Below are 22,836 nucleotides of genomic sequence, written 5' to 3' on the forward strand. Positions count from 1 at the left end.
ACAAGGTAACTACTTCTTCCAGAGTATAAAGATATATAGTAGAATGCATAGACTTGCACTATAACCATTTATAGCGGTTAAGATCAGTTGGGAGTCGCTTGCTGATCAAGGTTGGGGATTTAACTCATGAATTTCTTAGCTTTTGAATTCATTCTACTTACTGGTCTGCCAGGACTTGAGTGTAGCAAACTTCAGAGGATGGTGCAAGACATCTTAGTTTGGTTTAGTTTTTGTCCTTTTTTTTTTTTTTTATCTTCTGACAAAATGACATTGTAGCTGCTGATATTTTTGGAAATTGTACTGTGCTTCTGTAATGTTGCACACTATGGTCAGTTTAATATAATTTATGATTTTGCATTTTATTACTAGAAGGTTCTACAGACACTGTTAATAATAATAAATTAAACAGTCTGAGAGTAGCATAAATAGTACAGTCTGGATACAATAAAGCATTTGAGGAGTTTAGGGGTCAACTTTTATTTTTATTTGATTTTTAAGAAGTTAAATGAGGCTAGATTCTTCAGCTTTCACTGACATTCCATAGTACATACTCACACAAACAGTCCCACTGAATTTAATAGGACGACTCAAGTATGTTTTCATTAATATAGGGGTTGTAGAAATATGCCCTCCTAGTTAGGTGTCCGCCTCACGATCTGAGGTAAGACTGCTGTGCTGTGATTAGGAAATGAAGTGCAGTGTGTCAAAGGGGTGGTAAATGGAAGCCATGTTCTACTGTAGATTCATTTTGATTATCTATTATTCTAAAGAGATGGAACCAAATAAAAAGGAGCATTCTCAGAATATCACTAAGATGATATGGTATTTATGTATGGCAAGTAACCCATTTCTTAGTATACATTACCAGGAATTTCATTACTAGGTTTGTACGCTTTGGCAAAGGAAAAATTACAAAGTCAACATATATATAGCTATCTAGTCTAAAAAAATATTCCCCCAAAATGAAGGCTTCAGTACTTAAAATGACAACTGTGCCAGTGGGTTTGATTGTAACTGTGGGACCTTACATGCATGTTGTTGCATCTCTCTACTGTCCCAATCTGGTCTGTTCTTGTAAAAAAAATTTACAATAAGTCTGTTGTAACTTGTACACTGCTGGTTGTACTTCCACTTTCAGTACTGGAGAGGAATATATAAATAAGAGGTTTTCACTGAAATTAAAAATGTTTTCATAATTCTTTTATAATTCATTTTAGTTCTGTAAAATCTTCTTTTTAAACAGCCTCCCCGCTAAAATAAAAATAATGCAAAGAAACCTTCTGGTCTTAGGTATTTAACAGAAGAACATAAGAATGGCCCTACTGGGTCAGACCAAAGGTCCATCTAGCCCAGTATCCTGTCTTCCGACAGTGGCCAGTGCCAGGTGCCTTAGAGGGAATGAACAGAACAAGTAATCATCAAGTGATCCATCCCCTGTTGCTCATTCCCAGCTTCTGGCAAACAGAGACTAGGGACACCATTCCTGCCCATCCTGGCTAATAGCCATTGATGGACCTATCCTCCATTCATTAATCTAGTTCTTTTTTGAACCCTGTTATGGTCTTGGCCTTTACAACATCCTCTGGCAAAGAGTTCCACAGGTTGAGTGTGCATTGTGTGAAGAAATACTTCCTTTTATTTGTTTTAAACCTGCTGGCTATTAATTTCATTTGGTGACCTCTAGTTCTTGTGTTATGAGAAGTAGTAAACAACATTTCCTTATCTAATTTCTCTACACCAGTCATGATTTTATAGACCTCAATCCTATCTCCCCTGAGCTGTCTCTTTTCCAAGCTGAAAAGTTTCAGTCTTATTAATCTCTCCTCATATGGAAGCCATTCCATACCCCTACTCATTTTTGTTTCCCTTTTCTGAACCTTTTCCGATTCCAATATATCTTTTTTGAGATGGGGTGACATCATCTGCACAGAGTATTCAAGATGTGGGCGTACCATAGATTTATATAGAGGCAACATGATATTTTCTGGGTTATTATCTATCCGTTTCTTAATGATTCCAATATTCTGTTTGCTTTTTTGACTGCTGCTGCACATGGAGTGGATTTTTTCAGAGAACTATCCACAATGACTCCAAGATCTCTCTCTTGAGTGGTAACAACTAATTTAGACCCCATCATTTTATATGTATAGTTGGGATTATGCTTTCCAATGTGCATTACTTTGCATTTATCAACTTTAAATTTCATCTGCCATTTTCTTGCACAGTCACCCAGTTTTGAGAGATCCTTTTGTAGCTCTTCACAGTCTGCCTGGGACTTAACTATCTTTAGTAATTTTGTATCATCTGCCAATTTTGCAACCTCGCTGTTTACCCCCTTTTCTAGATCATTTATGAATATGTTGAATAGGACTGGTCCCAGAACAGGACACCATATTCACCTCTATCCATTCTGGAAACTGACCATTATACTTGCCCTTGGTTTCCTGTCTTTTAGCCAGTTACCAGTCCATGAGAGCATCTTCCCTTTTATCCCGTGGCAGCTTACTTTGGTTAAGAGCCTTTGGTGAGGGACCTCGTCAAAGGCTTTCTGAAAATCTAAGTACACTGTATCCACTGGATCCCCTTGGTCCACATGCTTGTTGACCCCTTCAAAGAAATCTAGTAGATTGGGGAGGCATGATTTACCTTTACTAAAACCATGTTGACTCTTCCTTAACAAATTATGTTAATCTATATATCTGACAATATTGTTCTTTATTATAGTTTCAACCAGTTTGCCCAATACTGAAGTCAGGCTTGCAGGCCTGTAATTGCCAGGATCACCTCTGGAGCCCTATTTAAAAATTGGTGTCACATTAGCTATCCTCCAGTGATCTGGTACAGAAGCTGATTTAAATGATAGGTTACAGACTACAGTTAGTAGTTCTGCAATTTCACATTTGAGTTCCTTCAGAACTCTTGGGTGAATACCATCGGGTCCTGTTGACTTATTACTGTTTAATTTATCAATTTGTTCCAAAACCTCTTGTAATGATACCTCAATCTGGGACAGTTTCTCAGAACTGTCACCTAAAAAGAATGGCTCAGGTTTGGGAATCTCCCTCACATCCTCAGCTGTGAAGACAGATGCAAAGAATTCATTTAGTTTCTCCGCAATGGCCTTATCATCCTTGAGTGCTCCTTTTGCACCTTGATCATCCAGTGGCCCACTGGTTGTTGAGCCTCTATTATGATGTCTTTAAAAAGTTTCCACGCAGCTTGCAGAGATTTCACTTTTGGCAATTAACCTTTAATTTCTGTTTAACTAACCTTCTCATTTTTGTGTAATTCCCCTTTCTGAAATTAAATGCTACAGCGATCTTTTAGGTATTCTGGGACCGCATCATTGAGTGATTTGAATATAAGGCGTGAGACCTTAAATTTGATGTAATGCTGTGTGGGAAGCCAGAGAAGTGAGAACATAAGAACAACCTCTTGCATTTTCTTTTTGAATTCATCCGTTTCGCTTGCTTTCTCCACTACTTTAAATTCAAGTAGCAGGGTAGATGTTCCCGCTCAGGCTGGAACTATGCTTTAAGACCCACCCCCCTAGATGGGTTTCACAGCGCAGGCTCCAGCCCAAGTGGAAACATTTACACTGCTATTTTTAGCTTCATAGTGCTAGCCTGAGTCAGTTTACTTTGGCTCTGAGACTCTGCGACACTCTGTATCTCAAAAGAGTGCACTGGAACCCCTATATTCACTACTATGATATGATTAGAATATGTTTGTGTGAGACAACCCAGGCTAGAGAGTTAAAGAAGCACAGTGAGTTCCAGGCTGTATCTGGGGATCCCATCAAGGACACTCTACTGCAGGGTTGGGGTTTTTAACGTTTTTTTTCTGGTTTGTCTTTTGCAATATAGACCAACTTTAAGTGTATATATATATATATATTTTCAGTATTCTATTTAAATGATTAAAAATGTTTTTAATTAAATAAGATTTTTTATGTGTTTAGTTCTTTCTTTCCAATTTTTAGTTTTAAATTGCTAAATTGGATGCTTTATAACTTGTCTCTTTATTTTCTTAATTTCTAATAGAATTTGTTTTTTACATAGAGATTGATCTAAAAAGAAATTTCATACTTAAAATGTTCACCTGGGCTGAAAAAGACAAGTCTGGGGCCTCATTACTGTCTTTACTGTGATGACATTACAAACTCAAGATAAAAGTGGTATGCAAACAGCTTGTGTTATATTTGTAACCAAAACCACCTTTCAATATATTAAGCTTTGACACACTGACAGCTTGAAATGCTTTCAGCAATAGAGATGTCATCAGAATTGGCAGTCTGAAGTCAACGGGACTTGTTCTACTAAGTTATTTAGGTGTTTTTGAATATCCCACCCTTAGATGCCAAAATAAGGGCTTATTTAGGCACCTAAGAGTGGGATATTCAAAAACACCTAAATATTTTGTGTTTTGCCTATAGTAGTTTCATAAAATTCAGGTAAATTCAGTGGCATTTAAGAAAATATCATTAATAATTTAAAGTGTATCATTGTAAATTTTAATCTGAATTTGCAGTAGCACAAATTTCAAATTAGTTTTACAAAGCCTCAACCTGATGTAAATCAGTTCTTTAGATTGCATTGATTTAAATTGCTCCACCCTCATTGGAAACACCCCTTTGCTTGCGTGTGTGTGTCTGGAGGCAGGAGGGACGATGGGAACAGGTGACATGGAGTTGACTATGCCAGGTTTATGTCAAGCAGGGATTTCTTAGTGAATTCCAAGGTGAATCCCCAGTACCCCAATTAAGGCAGCTTTCTGGCTGCTTTATGCTTCCTGAGTACTGTAAAGCAGCAGATGGAGGCCAAGGATGTTGGCCAAGGTGTCTTCGTTTAGTTAAGAGGTGATAGCTCACAAATACCCTCTCCCTTTGAGAAGTTTTCCAATAAAATCAGAGAAGATCAGACTTGACGTTATCTAGTCTCCAGTAATGCTCATTTAATTTAAAAAAAAAACCCTACCCTTTAATTTATTTTATATATTATATATAATAAGAAACAAAACAAGGCAAAACACAATTTTAAAAAAATCTTTGGCACATCACCTTAAAAGTTGCTATTACCGCCTTAAATCTAGAAAGATCAAACAAATTTAGGGGGGTTGGTCTCAAATTTTTGATAATTTCAAAGTCAAAGGTGACATTTGGCTGACAATGCTCTTAATTTGAAAAAATTTCCCTTGGTAGTCTAATTAAAATGTTGTAATTTTCTATACAATTGTTATGGTGATGGGCACTAGAAAAAAGTCACTGAAGGGTTAAACTCTGAAATCTTTCTCATTTTTGTTTTATTCAGACAGAACTTTTGCTAAAGTGTGTGGTAGTTTGCCTGAATATAATAACTGCAAAAGATCTTCAGGATTTAGCTCCAGATAAATGACATTATAATCCCTTGTTTGATGAAGGAGGTAGCTTTTTTTTCCTAGCACCCCCACTTCACAGGCCAAAGAGTTACAGGAGAGCTACTTCATAGCCACAACTACAGCTTTGGCTCTGCTAGCATGTTATCACTTGTGCACCCCTAGATGTTTGCGTGGGAAGCCGGGGCGGGCTGAGAAGTAGGCAGCGGCTTCGCACTCAGGCCCAGGGAGGCGGAGGTGAGCTGAGGCGGGGGGGTACGAGGAGGGCCGCCCGCGCTGCAGCAGGTAACCCGGGGTGGGGGGCACACAGGAGAACTGCTCCCCACCCCAGATCACCTCCATCACCTTTGGTCTGAGTTGGAAGCCACCGCCTCCTTTTCAGCCCTCCCTGGCTTCCCACTGAACAGCTGATTCGCGGGAAGCGGAGGTGGGGGACACGGAGAAGCAGAGCGGGGCAGTGCGTTGAGGGGCGGAGCGGAGGTGAGGTGAGCTGGGGCCGGGTGCGGGCGGGGCGCTGCCGGTGGGTGCTCTGCACCCACCAAATTTTCACTGTGGGTGCTCCAGCGCCTAAGGTGCCACTTTTGACATGATCAATGGGGGGGGCAGCTGTTCCCCCTGCTCCCCCCCTAGCTACACTACCCCGCCCCTAGGAGCCAGAGGACCTGCTGGATGCTTCCTGGGAGCTGCCCCAGGTTAGCACCACTGGGACTCCCCACCTCTGCCCCCGGCAGGTCCCTCTGGCTCTTAGGGTGGGGTGGACACCCACTACAGTGGTCCATGAGACCCTCCTGCCCGGTTGTGGGGGCAGACAGGGGAGGGGGGTTGATGGGGCAGAGTCCTGGGGGGGGGGGGTGGCGTCAGGGAACGCAGCAGGTTGGATGGGGCAGGAGTGTCGGGGGGCGGGGGTGAGCAACGACCCTCTCGTAGGGTGAGGAGGGAACCTGTTAAGATTTTGTCAGCTCATCACTGACCATATCTCTAGCCTATGGGGTGTGTTTATCTTAGTATTTTTGTTAAGAATGGCAGTTTGATTACTAAGGGGTTACGTTCTTGGCCTATGCTGGTATGGAAGACTGTATTTCTTTGAAGCTTTGTTTTTAGTTTTCATTTTATTTTCTCCTACTTTCATTTCTCCAAGCTGTTGCCTGGGAATACAAAAGAATTCATCAATCAAATGCAATTTTTTTCTTTCAAATTTTGTCATCATATCTCACTATCCCTAGCAAACAGAGCTGGATGTTGATGGTTTTCCCAGGTCTTCCCAGTTCAAACAAATAGTGCTCGAATAGCTGTTGGCTTCATGTATGGGGTAAAACTCGTGCATATGGTGTTGGTTCAAAATGAAGCTGTGAACAAGAAACCATTTTTAAAAAAGGAAGCACAAAAAGAAGTCAATCAAATCCTCCAGATCCCCTTCTTCCTCCAGCTTTATCACTAGGAAGGAGAGCCTACAGAATCTGACCACATAGAGCAATCAGAAAAATAATGATTTTTTTCTATCCTGGACCAGTTTGAGAAAATGTGCAGGAGAGTCACAGCCATGACTGAGAACCAGTGTGAAAAAGAAGAAGATAAAAAACAAAACAAAGAAAACACATAAAGGCTCTATACTCACAACAGCAAAATCCAGAAAAGGGTACAATAAAATGCAGAAGCATATCTTTGTAATTCTCACTAGCCCAGAGAGCCACAAACTGCTAGAAGAATGTGCAGGATCCTCCGGGGAAGAGAGACCATAACTTTTATGTTCTCTCCTCAGGCTTCTTGCCCTTTTCCTTGCTTTTCCTCTCCTCTTTGTGTCTTCAGGCAGGAGAGAGGAATAAGGAAAGTAAAAGTGAGAGAGCTGAGGTGAAACTTCCATGCTTTTGAGATGAGGAAGCAAAGAAAACTGGAGGGAGGAGTCTGGCTGAGGTTTATACAATCGGAAACCGTGTCAGAACTCCACGTTTCCTATGGAGGCACCATAACACTGTCAGTTCCTTAATCCACCTTTGTGGAAGATTGTCCCTGGGGCAGAAAGCTCCACTAGCATAACCTTGCAGGAGTTGAGAGCAGTGAGGCTAATGCTACTGGAATTAGAAATTTATCTCTAAAACAAGCACCTCTTAGGTTAGTTGGAAAACCACAATATCTTACATTACGAGGAGGGAAAAAGTCTTATCGAAATAAAGGTATGGAGTTCCTATTCTGCAAAGACCTTCCTCTAGCAAACTTTAATCCAATGTACATAGTTAAGAATTTCTGCAGTTCTGAAAGTAGGTTACAGGCGGATGGAAAAGTCATAGCACAGCCTCAAAACCTTTTTGTTTCCAGTTTAGACTATCTCAGAAATCTGAAGAAGTCAACATATTGACTTATATTGAAAGGAATGGATGGAAAGTTTGGCTGGAAAGGCAGGCAACAGGCTCGCTGGTGATGCTAGTGTGTGCAAGTGGCTTGCACGCTGCCAGACAGGAGACACGCACTGTGGTGTGGAAGGGACTCCTGTCTGGCAGTGTGCGAGCTGCTTTCACACACTAGTCTCACCAGGGACAGCCCCCGGTGAGCCTTGTGCCTGCCCAGTGGACAAGGCTGGGGGTCGCACAGTCACTCTGGAGGAGCTGCCCGGGCTGGGCGCTGGCTCCTGTGAGCAGTAGCCCGACATGCTGCTGCTTTCACCACTGCTGTTCCTGGTAGAGCTCTGAGGTCCGGAATATCTGTTAAATTTTGTGTCCGTGCAGAGGTCTACTGATCTAGTCTGATTTACTATATAACAGAGCCCATAGAACTTGCCCAAAATAATTCCTAGAGCAAAAACATCCGATCGTGATCTAAAAATGGTCTGTGGTGGAGTGTGTATCCTGACCCTTGGTGAATTGTTCCAATGATTGATTATCTTCACCGTTAAAGATATACACCTTATTAGCAGTCTAAATTGTATAGCTTCAAGTTCCAGTCATTGGATCATGTTATAATTTTTCCTGCTTGATTGAATAGTCCATTATTAAATATTTGTTGCACATGTAGATACATGCAAACTGTAATCAAGTCATCCCTTAATCTTCTCCTTGTTAAACTCAGTAGATTGATCTCTTTGAATCCATCACTATAAAGCATGTTTTCTTATCCTTTATTCATTCTTGTAGCTCTTCTCTGAACCCTCTCCAGTTTATCAAATGTGAGCAAATTATCTGTTTTAAGTTTACATTTTAATATCTGTCTTATCTAATAGGAGTTTCTTACTCTGAAATGCATTGTTTCTTTATGTTTCTTATGTAGGTTCTATGGTGATGTCAGGTTCTGAAGTCCAGATGGCATAGTCACTGACTGCTGTGCATTAGGCAGAGATCCTATAGGTCTCTGCTCCCATTTTGACTTTTCGTGTCATCATCTGTTTGCACTGAATCTGGTGTATTTAATACCCCTATGGAAATAAGATCAGCCTTATTCGGGTCCCCTGGCAAAAAGAGTTTAGAACAAAGAGAAAGCCATTAGTGAAAGATAGAACCTTACTTGTAGCTTAATGTTGCCAGGGCTTTTCTAGTTGTTGTCTTTAGAAAATCTGCTGTAAGTGTAGAATTAAGGGTTTATTTGAATTTATTTGTGGGAAACTTATCAGAATGTACACATTGTTCTCTGCAGTTTTTTCCCCTCTGTGATATGAGAAGCAGTCATTTAGCTACTGCTAATCCCCATGACTCGTTTATCAGAAGAAGACCCTTTATCGTGTCATTACCTAAAGTGCTTGAAATGAGCTGATCATTCCGAGCCCTGGCAAGCATGGAAGCAAAATTAAGTACTGTGTCCAGGGTAATGCAGTGAGCATTTTTTTAAAGTAGCCATTTAATCCATTGATATAGAATTGACCTGCCAGGGACTCAAGGCAGCCTGTTGTATTATCAGATTGTAACTTAAAATGACGTGCAGTATTGTGTATACTTGAGACTGGTAAAAGGAATGAAATGTTTTATTTGTGAGTAACTGGGAACATGGTGAACAACTGTTAGTTACATTGTTTTATAAGTTCCCCATCTGCCTCATGATTATTCTCATGATTATTTAACTTTCACCTTTTCTTTTTGGTGATATTCTGCTTTTATGCAGCTATAATGCAAACTGTGGACACGTTGCAGAATGTTGTTAAAAGAATAACTGTTTATTTTAACTAGCAAATAGAATAGGCATTGCTTACTGGCTGAATTGCAGTAGTACCTTAGTTTCCATGGTGGGTATACACTGTAGATAATATTTACATATTGGTAAGGATACAATTCTGTCATGGAGGTCATGGATTTGGTGACTTTCCAGGACCTCCATGACTGTGTCTGCGACAGGGCTGGAGCAGCTCAACCCCCAGGGCTACTGGAGCAGCTGCCACCGGAATAGCTGACTGTCGGCCAGTCCCAGGGCTGACTGAACAGTGGCCAGGCGGGTGGCCACGGGAACAACTGACAGGCAGTCAGCCATGGGGCCACCGGGGGGCAGCGACTGGAACAGCTTTCTTGGTGGTGAGTCCTGGGGCAGCTGGAACAGATGACTGGCAGCAGTTCCTAACCCGCCAGAGCACCAGCTGGGGTTGGGTCATCCCCCTGTGCCTGGAGCAGCTGTGGTCAGCCTTCTCTGCACAAGCAGTGGTGGTGCTGGAGCTGCTTCAAACCCCAGCAAAACTATTTTCCTCCCCAGGGTATTTTCCTCCTCCTCCCCAGGGTATTTTCAGTAAAAGTCATAGATAGGTCATGGGCGTCCGTGAATTTTTGTCTATTGACTGCAACCTGTTCCTGACTTTTACTAAAAATACCCAAGACAGAATCTTAACCTTACTTACCGGTTTTACATTTTGTTGACCATTTAGAAAACTCTTTCAGCAAAAGCTAAAGTTGCATAACTGTTTATGTATTTATTCAGTTATGTCAATTTTTAACTTCTACAGTTCCAAATCTCTGAGACAATTTCAAAAAACCCTAATAGACCTTGTCAAGGTTCCTCCCCCACTCTGAACTCTAGGGTACAGATGTGGGGACCTGCATGAAAAACCTCCTAAGCTTATCTTTACCAGCTTAGGTCAAAACTTCCCCAAGGTACAAAGTATTCCACCCGTGGTCCTTGGAATGGCCGCTACCACCACCAAACTAATACTGGTTACTGGGGAAGAGCTGTTTGGACGCGTCTTTCCCCACAAAATACTTCCCAAAACCCTGCACCCCACTTCCTGGACAAGGTTTGGTAAAAAGCCTCACCAATTTGCCTAGGTGACTACAGACCCAGACCCTTGGATCTTAAGAACAATGAACAATCCTCCCAACACTTGCACCCCCCCTTTCCTGGGAAATGTTGGATAAAAAGCCTCACCAATTTGCATAGGTGACCACAGACCCAAACCCTTGGATCTGAGAACAATGAAAAAGCATTCAGTTTTTTACAAGAAAACTTTTAATAGAAAATAGAAGTAAATAGAAATAAAGAAATCCCCCCTGTAAAATCAGGATGGTAGATATCTTACAGGGTAATTAGATTCAAAAACATAGAGAACCCCTCTAGGCAAAACCTTAAGTTACAAAAAAGATACACAGACAGAAATAGTTATTCTATTCAGCACAATTCTTTTCTCAGCCATTTAAAGAAATCATAATCTAACACATACCTAGCTAGATTACTTACTAAAAGTTCTAAGACTCCATTCCTGGTCTATCCCTGGCAAAGACCAGCATACAGACAGACACAGACCCTTTGTTTCTCTCCCTCCTCCCAGCTTTTGAAAGTATCTTGTCTCCTCATTGGTCATTTTGGTCAGGTGCCAGCGAGGTTACCTTTAGCTTCTTAACCCTTTACAGGTGAGAGGAGCTTTCCCCTAGCCAGGAGGAATTTCAAAGGGGTTTACCCTTCCCCTTATATTTATGACAGACCTGTTACTTCAAGATCCAATACATTGATATAATACAATTTAATTAAAATTCCTCCAAAGAATCCTCACCCGAGTCCCACGTATTCTTCTACCAGCCCAACCTATCATCCCTGTTTAAGAGGCCAGGGAGAAAAGATGGACCATGACAAATTTGGGGGTATTACTGACATCATGTGGGGATGCTAAGCAGTGCTGAAATTAGGGTTGCCTCACACTTTTGTTTATAAGCCTCTTATATTAGTTGGTTGTAACTTTGCCAAATTTTAACGGTTTGGGCTGAAATTTTCCATGCTTGCTTTCTGTCTTAAATTAAATTATTTTAAAAAAAAATCAGCAATAGCCAAATGATTCATATTGCTTAGATGGAAGAGCAAACTGCCTCCGGGATAGAAACTTGGTTCAGTGACTTGGCTGACCTAGCAGCTAAAGAGAGGGGTAATGTTTAAGGGAAGAGGAACTTCAGACAAATTTGAAAAGATTTGATCTAAGTTTGTGGAAACCTTTGATTAATTCCTGACTGACAGAAACTGAGGTGTGGCTCTATTTCCTTTCTCTTTCTTTTTTCCATTCTTTCCCTTGCCTTTACTTTTTTGTTCTTTTGTCCTTTTGGTTCTCCCTGTTTTTGGGGAAGAACCAAAAAATTCAATATAATAAGAAAGAAAAGATTAATCAGACCAGCTTAGTTATTTCCCAGAGTGTAGATAAGGAAAAATCTTTGAAGCACTGTAGTGCCTCTGCTCTGTGGTGCAAGAATTTGAAATTTGACAATAGTTCTGGGAATAGAGAAGTGCTTTTGTGGGCCTCTTGAAAGTCCACTCAGATTTAGCCAGGTTTTAAACATCTAAACTTTTCTATTAGCATGTAATCTGTTAAAGCTTTTTATTGGCTTGGTGAATAGTCCATCTGCACTGAGTATTCTCCTTGGCCCAACAGAGATTGGGCTCCAGACAGAACAAGTGCAGTTGCCATTCTGGCTTATGGAAGGAGCCAAGGATGGACCATGAATTCCAAGTGTGCATCACATCCCTCTCTAGTGATTGGTTGATAGAGACAATAATAGCCTACTTCTGCTCATAGGTGTAGTTTCACTTCTATAGTTGGGGAGGTCATGGAACTTACTATTATTATTATTAAGTATAGGCCTAACTTCTGGGTTTACTGATTGTTAGTGATACTTAAATTACAGTGTAGTTAATGAGTGAGTTGGGGTGGAGATGGCATTCTCTTCCCGAGCCCCGCTGTGTCGGGCTGGCCCAAGCCACCTGGCACCTGTTCTTCTGCACCCCCCTAGGTGGGCACACCCCACAGTTTGAAAATATCTGATAAACAGTTTTGGGGGGTACAATGCTCTTCTATGCCCCTCTCCCCAAATCTCCATCCATGCTTCTGCTATCATTTACTCCTTTAGCTCAAGTGATGGAGCTCTGTGTTGAGATTTAAAGTTCCTAGATTCAGACTCTGCTGATGTGCTGATTAGTATGGTTCTATATGATGGAATTTCTTTTTTTCCAGTTTTCTTTTAAAAGAATTGGGTTTTTCTGTATGATGTTTCCTACATTAAAAAAATATTAAAGTTGAAAAGTCAAGCACTCAGAAGTTAGGAAATGCCAGCTTAAAACAGTCCATGTTACCTTAATTGGGTCCCCTTCTGCATATGCATTATCATAAGGTCTTTACTTACATTACGGTATATTACTTGTTCTACAGCAGGGGGTACACAGAGGTCTTCCAGGGGGTGCAACAACTCATTTCGATATTTGCTTTGTTTTACAACGGGCTACATAAAAAAACTAAAATTTCATACAGACAATGACTTGTTTATACTGCTCTATGTATTATGAAATATAAGTACAATATTCATATTCCAGTTAATTTATTTTATAATTATATGGTAAAAATGAGAAAGTCAGCAATTTTTCAGCAATAGTGTGCTGTGACACTTGTGTATTTTTATGTCTGATTTTGTAAGCAAGTAATTTTTAAGTGAGGTGAAACTTGAGGTACGCAAGACAAATAAGACTCCTGAAAGGGGTACAGTAGTCTGGAAAGGTTGAGAGCCACTTTTCTACAGGACTCATACTTCATTCAGTGTACTGGATGGACACACTCCACCCATTTCCCACATCCCCCTCCCGCATTTGTCTCACTTTTTCTTCCCATTTTTGGTGTATATTCCACACCTTTGTTCTGTGTGCACCTCAGGCTGCACTCAGTGTATACAGAGCAGGAAAGGTTAATAAAGGAAGGACAGCGGAGGTAAAAATTGAGTGAGATACATACAAAAAAGCTACTTGCAGAGTTTGGTGTTCTACTCTTTTTTTAAAAAATTGTCCTAGTAAAAATTACGTACTCTAGGGCAGCTAAAGAACTAGGGGAGACCTGACTGTACTATTACAGAATTTCAGATCTGTTACATGGTTGACAGTAATTTTATTTTTAAATAATTACTCAAAACTTTAGTATTTAATATTATAAAATGTGGGCTAGATCCTCAGCTGACATAAAATGGCATAACTCTGAAGTTTGTGCAGCTATGCTAGTTTATATCCGTTTATATTTAACCAAAACAGAAAAAGTACGTCAGATTATATATACTCAGAAATCGGTGTTGTATAGTTTATTTTTGTTGCTGATATTCTTTTTTTCCCCCCCCAACCTAGGATAAGAAGGATAAGGTGTCCAGGTTTGATACTATTCGTCACTCCATAGCTGGAATGATAAGATCTCCAAAATCCATGCTGGGCTCTTCATCAGTAAGTAGTATTGACAATGGGGTGTTACATTGTCCCGCTTTTTGCAACCCGGATAGGATATTTTTTTTAACACTACAACACACTTCAACCTACATGGAAAATATTATATTAAAATAGCATTAAAAATCCTAAATTCTGACTGGTCAGTAGACATGATAATACCATGAAATAACAGTATGAGTCAGAACTACTTTTATTTAGTGCACTCTAACAAAAGATGTATCAAATGTCTCTTCCATTGCTCCGGGGTCATTGTCACACCGGAAAAAGTTCATTTTTGTAAAGCATTAATTTATTGACTGATTGACGGTCTGGTGCATTGTGATATTCCCTGGTGAACCTGGTGGTATTGTGCATTCCTTATATGCCACCTCAATGCATTTGCACCCCTTACTAAAAACAGTTATTAGGGATATTGATACATGAAGGAGCTCTTTGACTTACGTATTGATTTTTGAGGCACTCTTTGGGACATCTGGTGTTCTAGTGCCTGATCCAAAGTCCGTTTAAGTCAATGGGCGTCTTTGCATTTATTTAAATAGGCTTTGGAGCAGGCCCCTAAGCAACAAAGGAAGTTTTTTGAGGCGTGGATGCATTAAGACAGTTTAAAAAATAAAAATAAGAGGACGAAAAGAAAAACAAATTGTGTGACGCTTGCTGATCTATTTTGAAGCATATGCTAAAAAACTTGTATGCAATTTAGCATTTTCTCTATTTCACTTAATGTCTAACTTTATTTTAAAAACATTTCCCTTCCAAAACTTAGCTGAGCAAAGAGTAAGTTATTGCTCCAAAAACTCAAATAAAGTCCAAATAAAGCTCACTAGAACTTACAAAAAAATTCATCTTCGGGGTGAGGTCTGTCACCTGAAGTTTCAGCCCAAAAGGAAACTTCTTACGAAAGAGGGGTGTGGTATGAATGGGCCTTCTCAATAGTCAGTATTGTGTCATTACCAAGCAACCATGAAAGGTGTAGTTAAGCTAAAAATAATTGAAATAGATGTGGGGGAGAGGAGGCAAAATGTCTATATGTATTTGAAGAGTATAAATCATAAGAAAGAGGAGGAATTATTTAGGGTGGTCCAAACAAGGCTGTAAATAGCAGTAATGGGATGAAATTAAGATAGGGAATTTTTAGGTTCAATAGTGGAAAAAACTTCTTGAAAGTGAGGGCTAGTCTACACTAGAAGCACTATAGCAGCACAGCTGCGCTGCTGTAGTGCATCTGGTGAAGATGCTTTGTGCTGGCGGGACACAGCTTTTCTGCCACCATAGCACTGTCCACATTGGGGCTTAGGTCAGTGTAAATTACGTCGCTCACGGGGGTGGCTTATTCATACCCTGGGTGACATAAATTATACCAACATAATCTGTCATGTAGACAAGCCTTTAGATATATTAGCTTGTGGGATAATTTTCCCCAGGAAAATGGTGGAAGTTGCATTGCTTGACACATCTAAAGCTGTACTGGATCAGCACTACACTTAAAGGGAACAAATCTTTACCAGAAAGAGATGAAGTATCTACATTATATGATTAATCATGTTTTTAAGATATAAAGTTGTTGTAAGTGGCATAACAATACAATATTTTTCATATGTTCATAATTACAGTAAGATACTCTGGAGCATGTGTATTGCCCTCCAGCCTTTGTATAGTTATGCCACTACATTTGCCTCGTTCGTATCAGTATTATTCAATACAACTTTATTTTTTATGGCATGTTCCATAAAAAGTGTATCCCAAACCATTTTAGAGAATGAAATAATAAATAAAAAGGGCGAAAGAGAAACTAAGATTGTAGATGCATTTTGAAGTGAAATTGAGAGTGAAACCGGTCTCCATTGAAGTTAATGGCAAAACTTCTATTGGTTTCAGTGGAGTCAGGATTTTACCAAGAGTCTATGGACTTGATTCTGACCTTTATCACTGTAAATCAGGAGTAACGACGCTTATGTCAGTTGAATTATGTTGGTGAGAGATCAGAATCAGGCCCATTGAAGCAGGGAGGTACAGGAAGTCCGTTCCAAATGGCTGGAGCTGCAGAGAAGGCTCTTGTTCCAATTAGTGACAATATTGTGTGAATGGACAGAGAAGATGATGATGCTTGGTGAGTGAGTGAGTAGGGAGAGGAGTAGAGAAGGGAGCTCTATGAAGAAACTTAACAACACTCCAGAGAAGGATAGTATCCTAGTATAGGTTCTGTGTCTCATTGCACAAGTGACCTACTAAATTAGAACATATCATCCTTTCAGCTGCGCTCTTTAAGTATTTTTGTCATGTGTTGTGGTGAGTTAATGATTTAATGCAACCTTTTAGTAATGGTTACCATATACATGCATGGGTACAGTTTCCTTTTTGATTTTGTAGCTAACTGCCACAATAACTAGTTATTGGCCATTAATATTTTTCTTGCTGCCCTGTATGTGGCACTGCTTCTTGATGTGAAGATTAACTGTTAGAACATTGGCATTTCAAACTCAATGTGCATTTTTCCCAGTATTCCAGGTATATTACGAATCAGTCAAGTATATTATGGTATATAATATGCCAGATGTGTTATACAACAATATAATATAATTTTTTTAAACTAAAAGCCATACAAATATTTTTAAATCATAGCATGTAGAAGTAAAATTGGAAGAACAATGGTGTTGATTTCATTATAGAACACATCATTTTAGCTGCTTGCTTTCCGAGTATATATTTTCATTGTTTCGACAAGCTATAAGCAAAAATAAATAAATAAATAGACATACCTTGGTTTAAATGCAGTATTATCATAACAGTAAATGTCCACAGTTAGTGAGGGGGAAATATAGTTACTGTCATGCATAACCAAAGAAAACCTTTTATTTTTTTTTAGTGCCCTTCGGAGAAAGTAGCAGAGAAACCTTGTACTTCCTCAAACACCCAGGAGTTTAGTAAAGCTCAGGTTAATTATCATGCATTTGTTAGTATGTAGCTGTCTTACCGTTTTCAAGGTCTTTATCCATGGGCTTTGCCTAGTCTCTGATAGGAGGGGATACAGGTGATTAAAAAGTCAGTGTCTTATTTAGTACTCTACTCTGAAGCCTTAAGGGATGCTTGGCTGAGCTTTTATCTCAGAACATTTGGGAACTGCTAGTAGTGCTGCTACCAACAGAGAAAAGAAATGATACCGTTCAGAATGAGATTCTGAGTGATGGTATTGCAAAGAGGCCAGAAAGCTGCTTTAAGTAGGCAACTGAGGATTCGTTCAGTATGGGGTAATTCTTGGCTTGTGTAGAGATGGTGTATTAGCCCTTTGCAACTCTTTCCTATTTCTCCTGGCACAGCAGTATAGCAAGTATTTTGGGCCTTCGTCAGATTGTTCTGTATTCCAGAAAACTCAGTCAGTGTAATAGCCTCTTGGAGTTAGGATATGTCTACACTGAAGTTGGGAGGTGTAATTCCTAGCATGGGTAGACAGACTCATGCTAGCATTGCTCAAATTAGTGCATTGAAATATCAGCGAGGATGTTGCACGCCAACTTGAACAGAACTAGCACGTGTCTGTCTATCCACACCGGGAATCACACCTCCTGGATGCAGTGAAGACATACTCTTTCAATCCTAATGTACCTTAGAGAGCTTGAAGACTTTTCCAAACTGTGGTGAAGATACGAATGCTGGAATAGCCCCAGAATAAAGGAGCCACAAACAACTTACTGGATGCAGCTGAGGTTTCAACTGTAGATCTGCTGCCAGAATCTAATGTAGAGATTCTCATAGTTTTTCATTGCACGGGCTGCTGTCTGCTGGATAGCTCCCCTGCCATTTACTGTCATACAGACCACTTCCCCTACCCATTTGTAAGCACATAACTGTGACAACAGCAATAGTTCCTCCAGTATTAGAAAAGCATTTAATGTATTTTTCTTAGTTGTTTTTAAAGGAATTTAGCAGCTGGAAGAAAGGAGAGTCACCATTGTGTGACCAGGCAACTCTTATGTAACCAAAGCCAGAACTTTGCAGCTTTTCTCGTGTAGTGCTCTAGTACCTTTGGGAGATGGATAAGAAAAGGACGAGGGAAGGATAGAGATGTAGTATAGGGGCAGAGTGTAGAGAGGGTGAAAGAAAAACAGAGAAAAGCTCAAAGCCCAATGAAGTAGGAAGAGTAAGACAGAGAAGATGGAAAAGAGAAGAGATAGAGACTCAAGAAAACCCCAAAATCCCAACAGAGTTAATGGCTTTTGTCAGACTAAAACCAAGTCAGGTATCCATAAGTGTAAAGAGCAGTAATATAAAGTTTAATGATCTGAGGTAGGAAAACAAAAATTAGTAGATAAACCCTTACTTCTCACATTTTGACGCCATGTTTTAGTCACTGGTAGGACACTGTCCTATTTGGACCAGTATGTGAATGAACTGTACCTTGAAATAGGCTCTGCTGCTCCTCAGATTCAATGCACTCTTTTTTTCCCCTGAAAAATTTTGTACTTTTTGCAGATATCTGACAGTTGTGATGATAGTAATGGTGTTTCCTGGTTCCTTACCTTTTTTTTTTTTTTAAATGAACTTGGTAATAGCGTTTATACAATGGGTGGTTGTCCTTACCAAATTCAGCCATTTCGGGTTATAAAATATTTTTTAAATTTTGTTTCCATCACTGTTATCTTTTTGTGGTTTATATACTTTTGCTTTAATATGTAGTGTTTTGTAAAATGCTGTAGCTTCTTTGCATTTATGGTTCCCTTGTCCTGAAGTAGCTATTGGTTTCATATACCGTATTGCCCTGCAAAAGAACTAGCAAATTACATTTGAATGTGTCTAATGGCAGTGTAAGAATTACGCTGTTTCGGTTATGGAAAGTGCTAGAGGGAAAATTCTAAAAGGATCAGCCTAAATTTATTTCTGTCTTTCTACTAATCCAAGAGTATGCCCTTCCTTTTCTCTGGGGGAGAATTAAAATATCTTCCCGATTAAAAAAATATATATATATATATATATAAATTCTCATTGCTTAAAGACCACAGAATAAAGCAATACAACAAGTTTCAGCTAATTATATGTCAGAAAATAGAACAAATATTCATTATTAAGTAACAGAGTATCATTGAGGTATGTGTGTGGGTGGCGGGTTGCTGTGTTTATAAGAGCACACATTTATCAACCATCTTAATGTGGTGTTACACTGAAAGTCCGGGGGTAAGGTTTTGTTTTGTTTCAGAGACAACTTGTTGCTCAGTCTCTTCACAGATAATGGGGTTGGGAAATCTCCATTTTAAAAAAATGCTGAGTCAGAAACCTTTTGCTCTACATTTCAATAAGAGCAGCTGCTTGAGAGCCAATTAATGAGAGCTGTTAAAGTAAAACTTATTTCAACTTCATATTAAATTCAGATGAAAGTGGAAGGGAGGGGAGGATCCACAAGGGAGGAAGGGGAGATTGGTCGACATATAAGGGGAGAGTGAAGGGGAATCTGAGGGAACCCCCCCAAAGGCCCAAGATAAGGTATGGTGAACCACAGAAATCCCTGAAGGGAAGAAAGGAGAGAGAGAGACAAAGAGAGAATAATAAATAGAAATAAATATTTCAAATACCATTTAATTTTATGGTGATTGTTAATTTGGTTAGTAAAAGAAACTTAAAAATAAAACCTTCCTATTTAAATATTTGAATTCCTCCATTAGATAGAGAGAGGGGGAGAAAAACTATATATGTCCGTGTCAGATAGACAGAGACATCTTCATCCCTGAAAATAAAATAAAATCTGAGTCCTAGAATGTAAGTATCTTGCAGTCTCTAATTTGTATTATCAAGCAATTGAATGTTTCTTGAAGTCTCACTTTACAGTAAACATTGTTTAAGAAAAACATATGGGAATTGTAAAACAGTGAAAAGGAAATTACCGTCTTTAAAAGGGCAATATTTTGTGTTTAAACTGTTCATATTAAATCCTGCAAAATTTTCTTCTAACTGTAAAGTGGTAGTAGAAATGTAGTGTTTTAGTGATTAGAGTGATAAATTCATTTGCAATGAATGTCAAAATGACAATACATCTTTCTTAGATACTCTTTCTTGGCTGTAACCATATTCCCCTCAATAGCAATTTTGAAGTGCATATGATCATATATCCTGTTTATTTAAAACATAGTACTTTAATTAATTTATACAATAAAATTATTGAGTGGGGGGGTTGTTCATGCAGAAGTTATATAATTTATATAACATAAAAAGCACCATCATTTATTGATTTAGATTTCATTTATTTTCTGTGAAGAAATACTTAATTGATAATTCATGCTTCAGCTAAAATGACCTCAGAATGAATACTAAAACATTATGTGAAATTTGAGAGAAACACCCGACAAAGCCTTCAAACCCGACAAACACCCGACAAAAATTTAAACAGTTTTTTTCCAAATGTTATCTAAGTACAATGCAAGTTCTTAGAAAGAAAAAGAAAAGAAAAAAAAAAACGCTTAACTTGTTCCCATTTTCTTTCCCCTAAATCTTCTCTATGTCAAAAAAGTACTCTTAAGCTATTTTATGCTGGGGACAGGTAACGATACAGTCATGGACATTGATTCAGACATGACGCAAGTTGGAAGTGAGAAACTGTTACCATCTGCAAAAAGAAAAGGAGTACTTGTGGCACCTTAGAGACTAACCAATTTATTTGAGCATGAGCTTTCGTGAGCCACAGCTCACTTCATCAGATGCATACCGTGGAAACTGCAGCAGACTTTATATATACACAGAGAATATGAAACAATACCTCCTCCCACCCCACTGTCCTGTGGTATTGTTTCATATTCTCTGTGTATATATAAAGTCTGCTGCAGTTTCCACGGTATGCATCTGATGAAGTGAGCTGTGGCTCACGAAAGCTCATGCTCAAATAAATTGGTTAGTCTCTAAGGTGCCACAAGTACTCCTTTTCTTTTTGCAAATACAGACTAACACGGCTGTTACTCTGAAACCTGTTACCATCTGAAGACTTGCTTGTTTGTGTTCTGTAAACTAAGCTGTGTGGCTTAGTCTGTTTGTTTCCTTCTTAGTGAACTAGTGTCCACATTACAGAGTCCATCACAAATGACACCTTTTATTGTACATTTCAACAGGAAGGCCATGAAGTGATTATGTATCGAAACCTCTCGATCTAATACCACTCGAGAAGTTCTCTCCAGAGTGGCACTGAGGTAGTGTGCATAAGATTTTGCTGCCTTGACAGTATTCTGCAGCTTTTCTGTGAACATTCAGTGCTGTCTCACTCTTTTGGGCAGTCAATCCCAGCATCTTTCACAAAAACTGAACTAATTTAACCTTTTATACGAATTTTTTTCTTAGTAATTTGAAAAGTTTATTTTATATGTAGGTAATTTCAAAGGAGAATAACTTTGGTGTTATTGAATTTTAATAATGATGGAGAAATTTGATCTTGGGTTTTAACTGCTTTCGAATGGAAATATTAAAAATAAGGACGAAAATATGATCTCCTGGGAGGTATTTCTGTATTTTTCTTTGTTTGCTAATGGGTCCTTTACAAAAGAATCGGGTGACGAATTCATTCTCTATTCACTAAAGGCTAGATTATGTCACCCTTACTCATGTGGTAAGTGTTACAACCTGGCTACCTTCCCCTCTCTACAATCTCCAATCTCTTGTGAATAGACCTAATTGCTGGGTCCCACATCCTTCTAAACTGTCTGGGTAGAATCTAGTAATTGTTTCTAGCTCTGGGTCTATAGGATATATTCCCAGAGCTCAGACCTTCTGGGGCTCTGTATCTGCAGCCGCCCTAGATCCCAAGATTAGTTTCTGAGCCTTTCAAGCCTTCCCAGTCGCTTACACACACTTCCCTAGAACTCCACCTAGGTTGTGGGCATTCTGGACTTCTAGTTTAACCCTTTTTGGGACATGTCAGGAAGGCAAGGGAACACGTGCATAGCAAAGGACTTTATTTCTTAGCTGCAGAAATTTTACTTTAAGATTACTTTAAAATTGCACATCTTTGAAAACAACAAAAATCCCTAAGAATGCACCCTTCCCATGTCTGATCTTGCCCCTTCTGTGAGTTTGATGTTTGTCAGCATTTCAGGCTGATAGAGTCCCTCCTGCCCACCCTCTGTCTCCAGCAAGATCTCTTTACATGTGGGGATAGTTGGCATCCTGCACAGAGCAGTGCCCCCTCTTACGTGGAGGTGCTCGCTCCTTGCCATATGCTCCACTGGGTTGATCCAGGCCCCTTCCCCAGTCCTGCATGTCCTTCCTGTAGCTCTGTGTGTAGAAAAATCATTGTTCCATGCTCATGGGCCAGTAGTTGAGACTTTCAGACTTAATAGGTCTAGATGGGTCTCCATGATGGTCTTTCAACAAGGTGTCAAACACCTTTCCTGAGCAGGGCTTTCCTTGGCAAGTTTAGACATATGTTCCACACACAAAACAAAACGGAGTTCCTAATTTAAAACGAACAGTCCACCTTGTAATAGCAAGCACTTACATGATTTAATTGGGACTGCTCGTGTAAGTGCTCACCAGCATGGAGTTGCACAGTTTTGCCCTAACAAATAGGTCTGACCTGATTATTGAAAACTAGACTTTATTGTAAAACCAACAACAACCTATTCTAGCACATACTAAATAAATAAATACATAAATTACAAAGATAAATTTTTAAAAAGCTCAAGTCATACTCCAGTTGCAACCTATAAAAAATAATTCTTGTGTCTTACCTCAGAATTCCTGATTAAATTCACAAGTACAATGGGGCGAGGCCTCAGTGTTCAATTGCAATACAAATACTAAATAACTACCGGCTCTTCACCTGGCTGATGACAATGCTATCAAATGGCTGGTTACTGG

The 22,836-nt window shown here is 39.4% G+C and overlaps 1 protein-coding gene across 3 annotated transcripts in view; it reads left to right on the forward strand.

Annotated features, from left to right (window-relative positions):
• The window catches only part of FER (FER tyrosine kinase), a 446,225-nt gene that overhangs the window by 171,111 nt on the left and 252,278 nt on the right, over positions 1-22,836 (forward strand). For all 3 annotated transcript variants that reach the window (XR_013346171.1, XM_077817292.1, XM_077817291.1), the window contains one exon: positions 13,915-14,007. Coding sequence is in view for 2 of the 3 variants with exons in the window: in XM_077817292.1 (XP_077673418.1) it covers positions 13,915-14,007 (93 nt within the window). In the remaining variant the exon portion in view is untranslated. The remainder of the gene's footprint in view (positions 1-13,914; positions 14,008-22,836) is intronic.

The sequence above is a fragment of the Eretmochelys imbricata genome, chromosome 5 (assembly GCF_965152235.1).
Source record: "Eretmochelys imbricata isolate rEreImb1 chromosome 5, rEreImb1.hap1, whole genome shotgun sequence".
In the NCBI taxonomy this organism is placed as follows: Eukaryota; Metazoa; Chordata; order Testudines; family Cheloniidae; genus Eretmochelys; species Eretmochelys imbricata.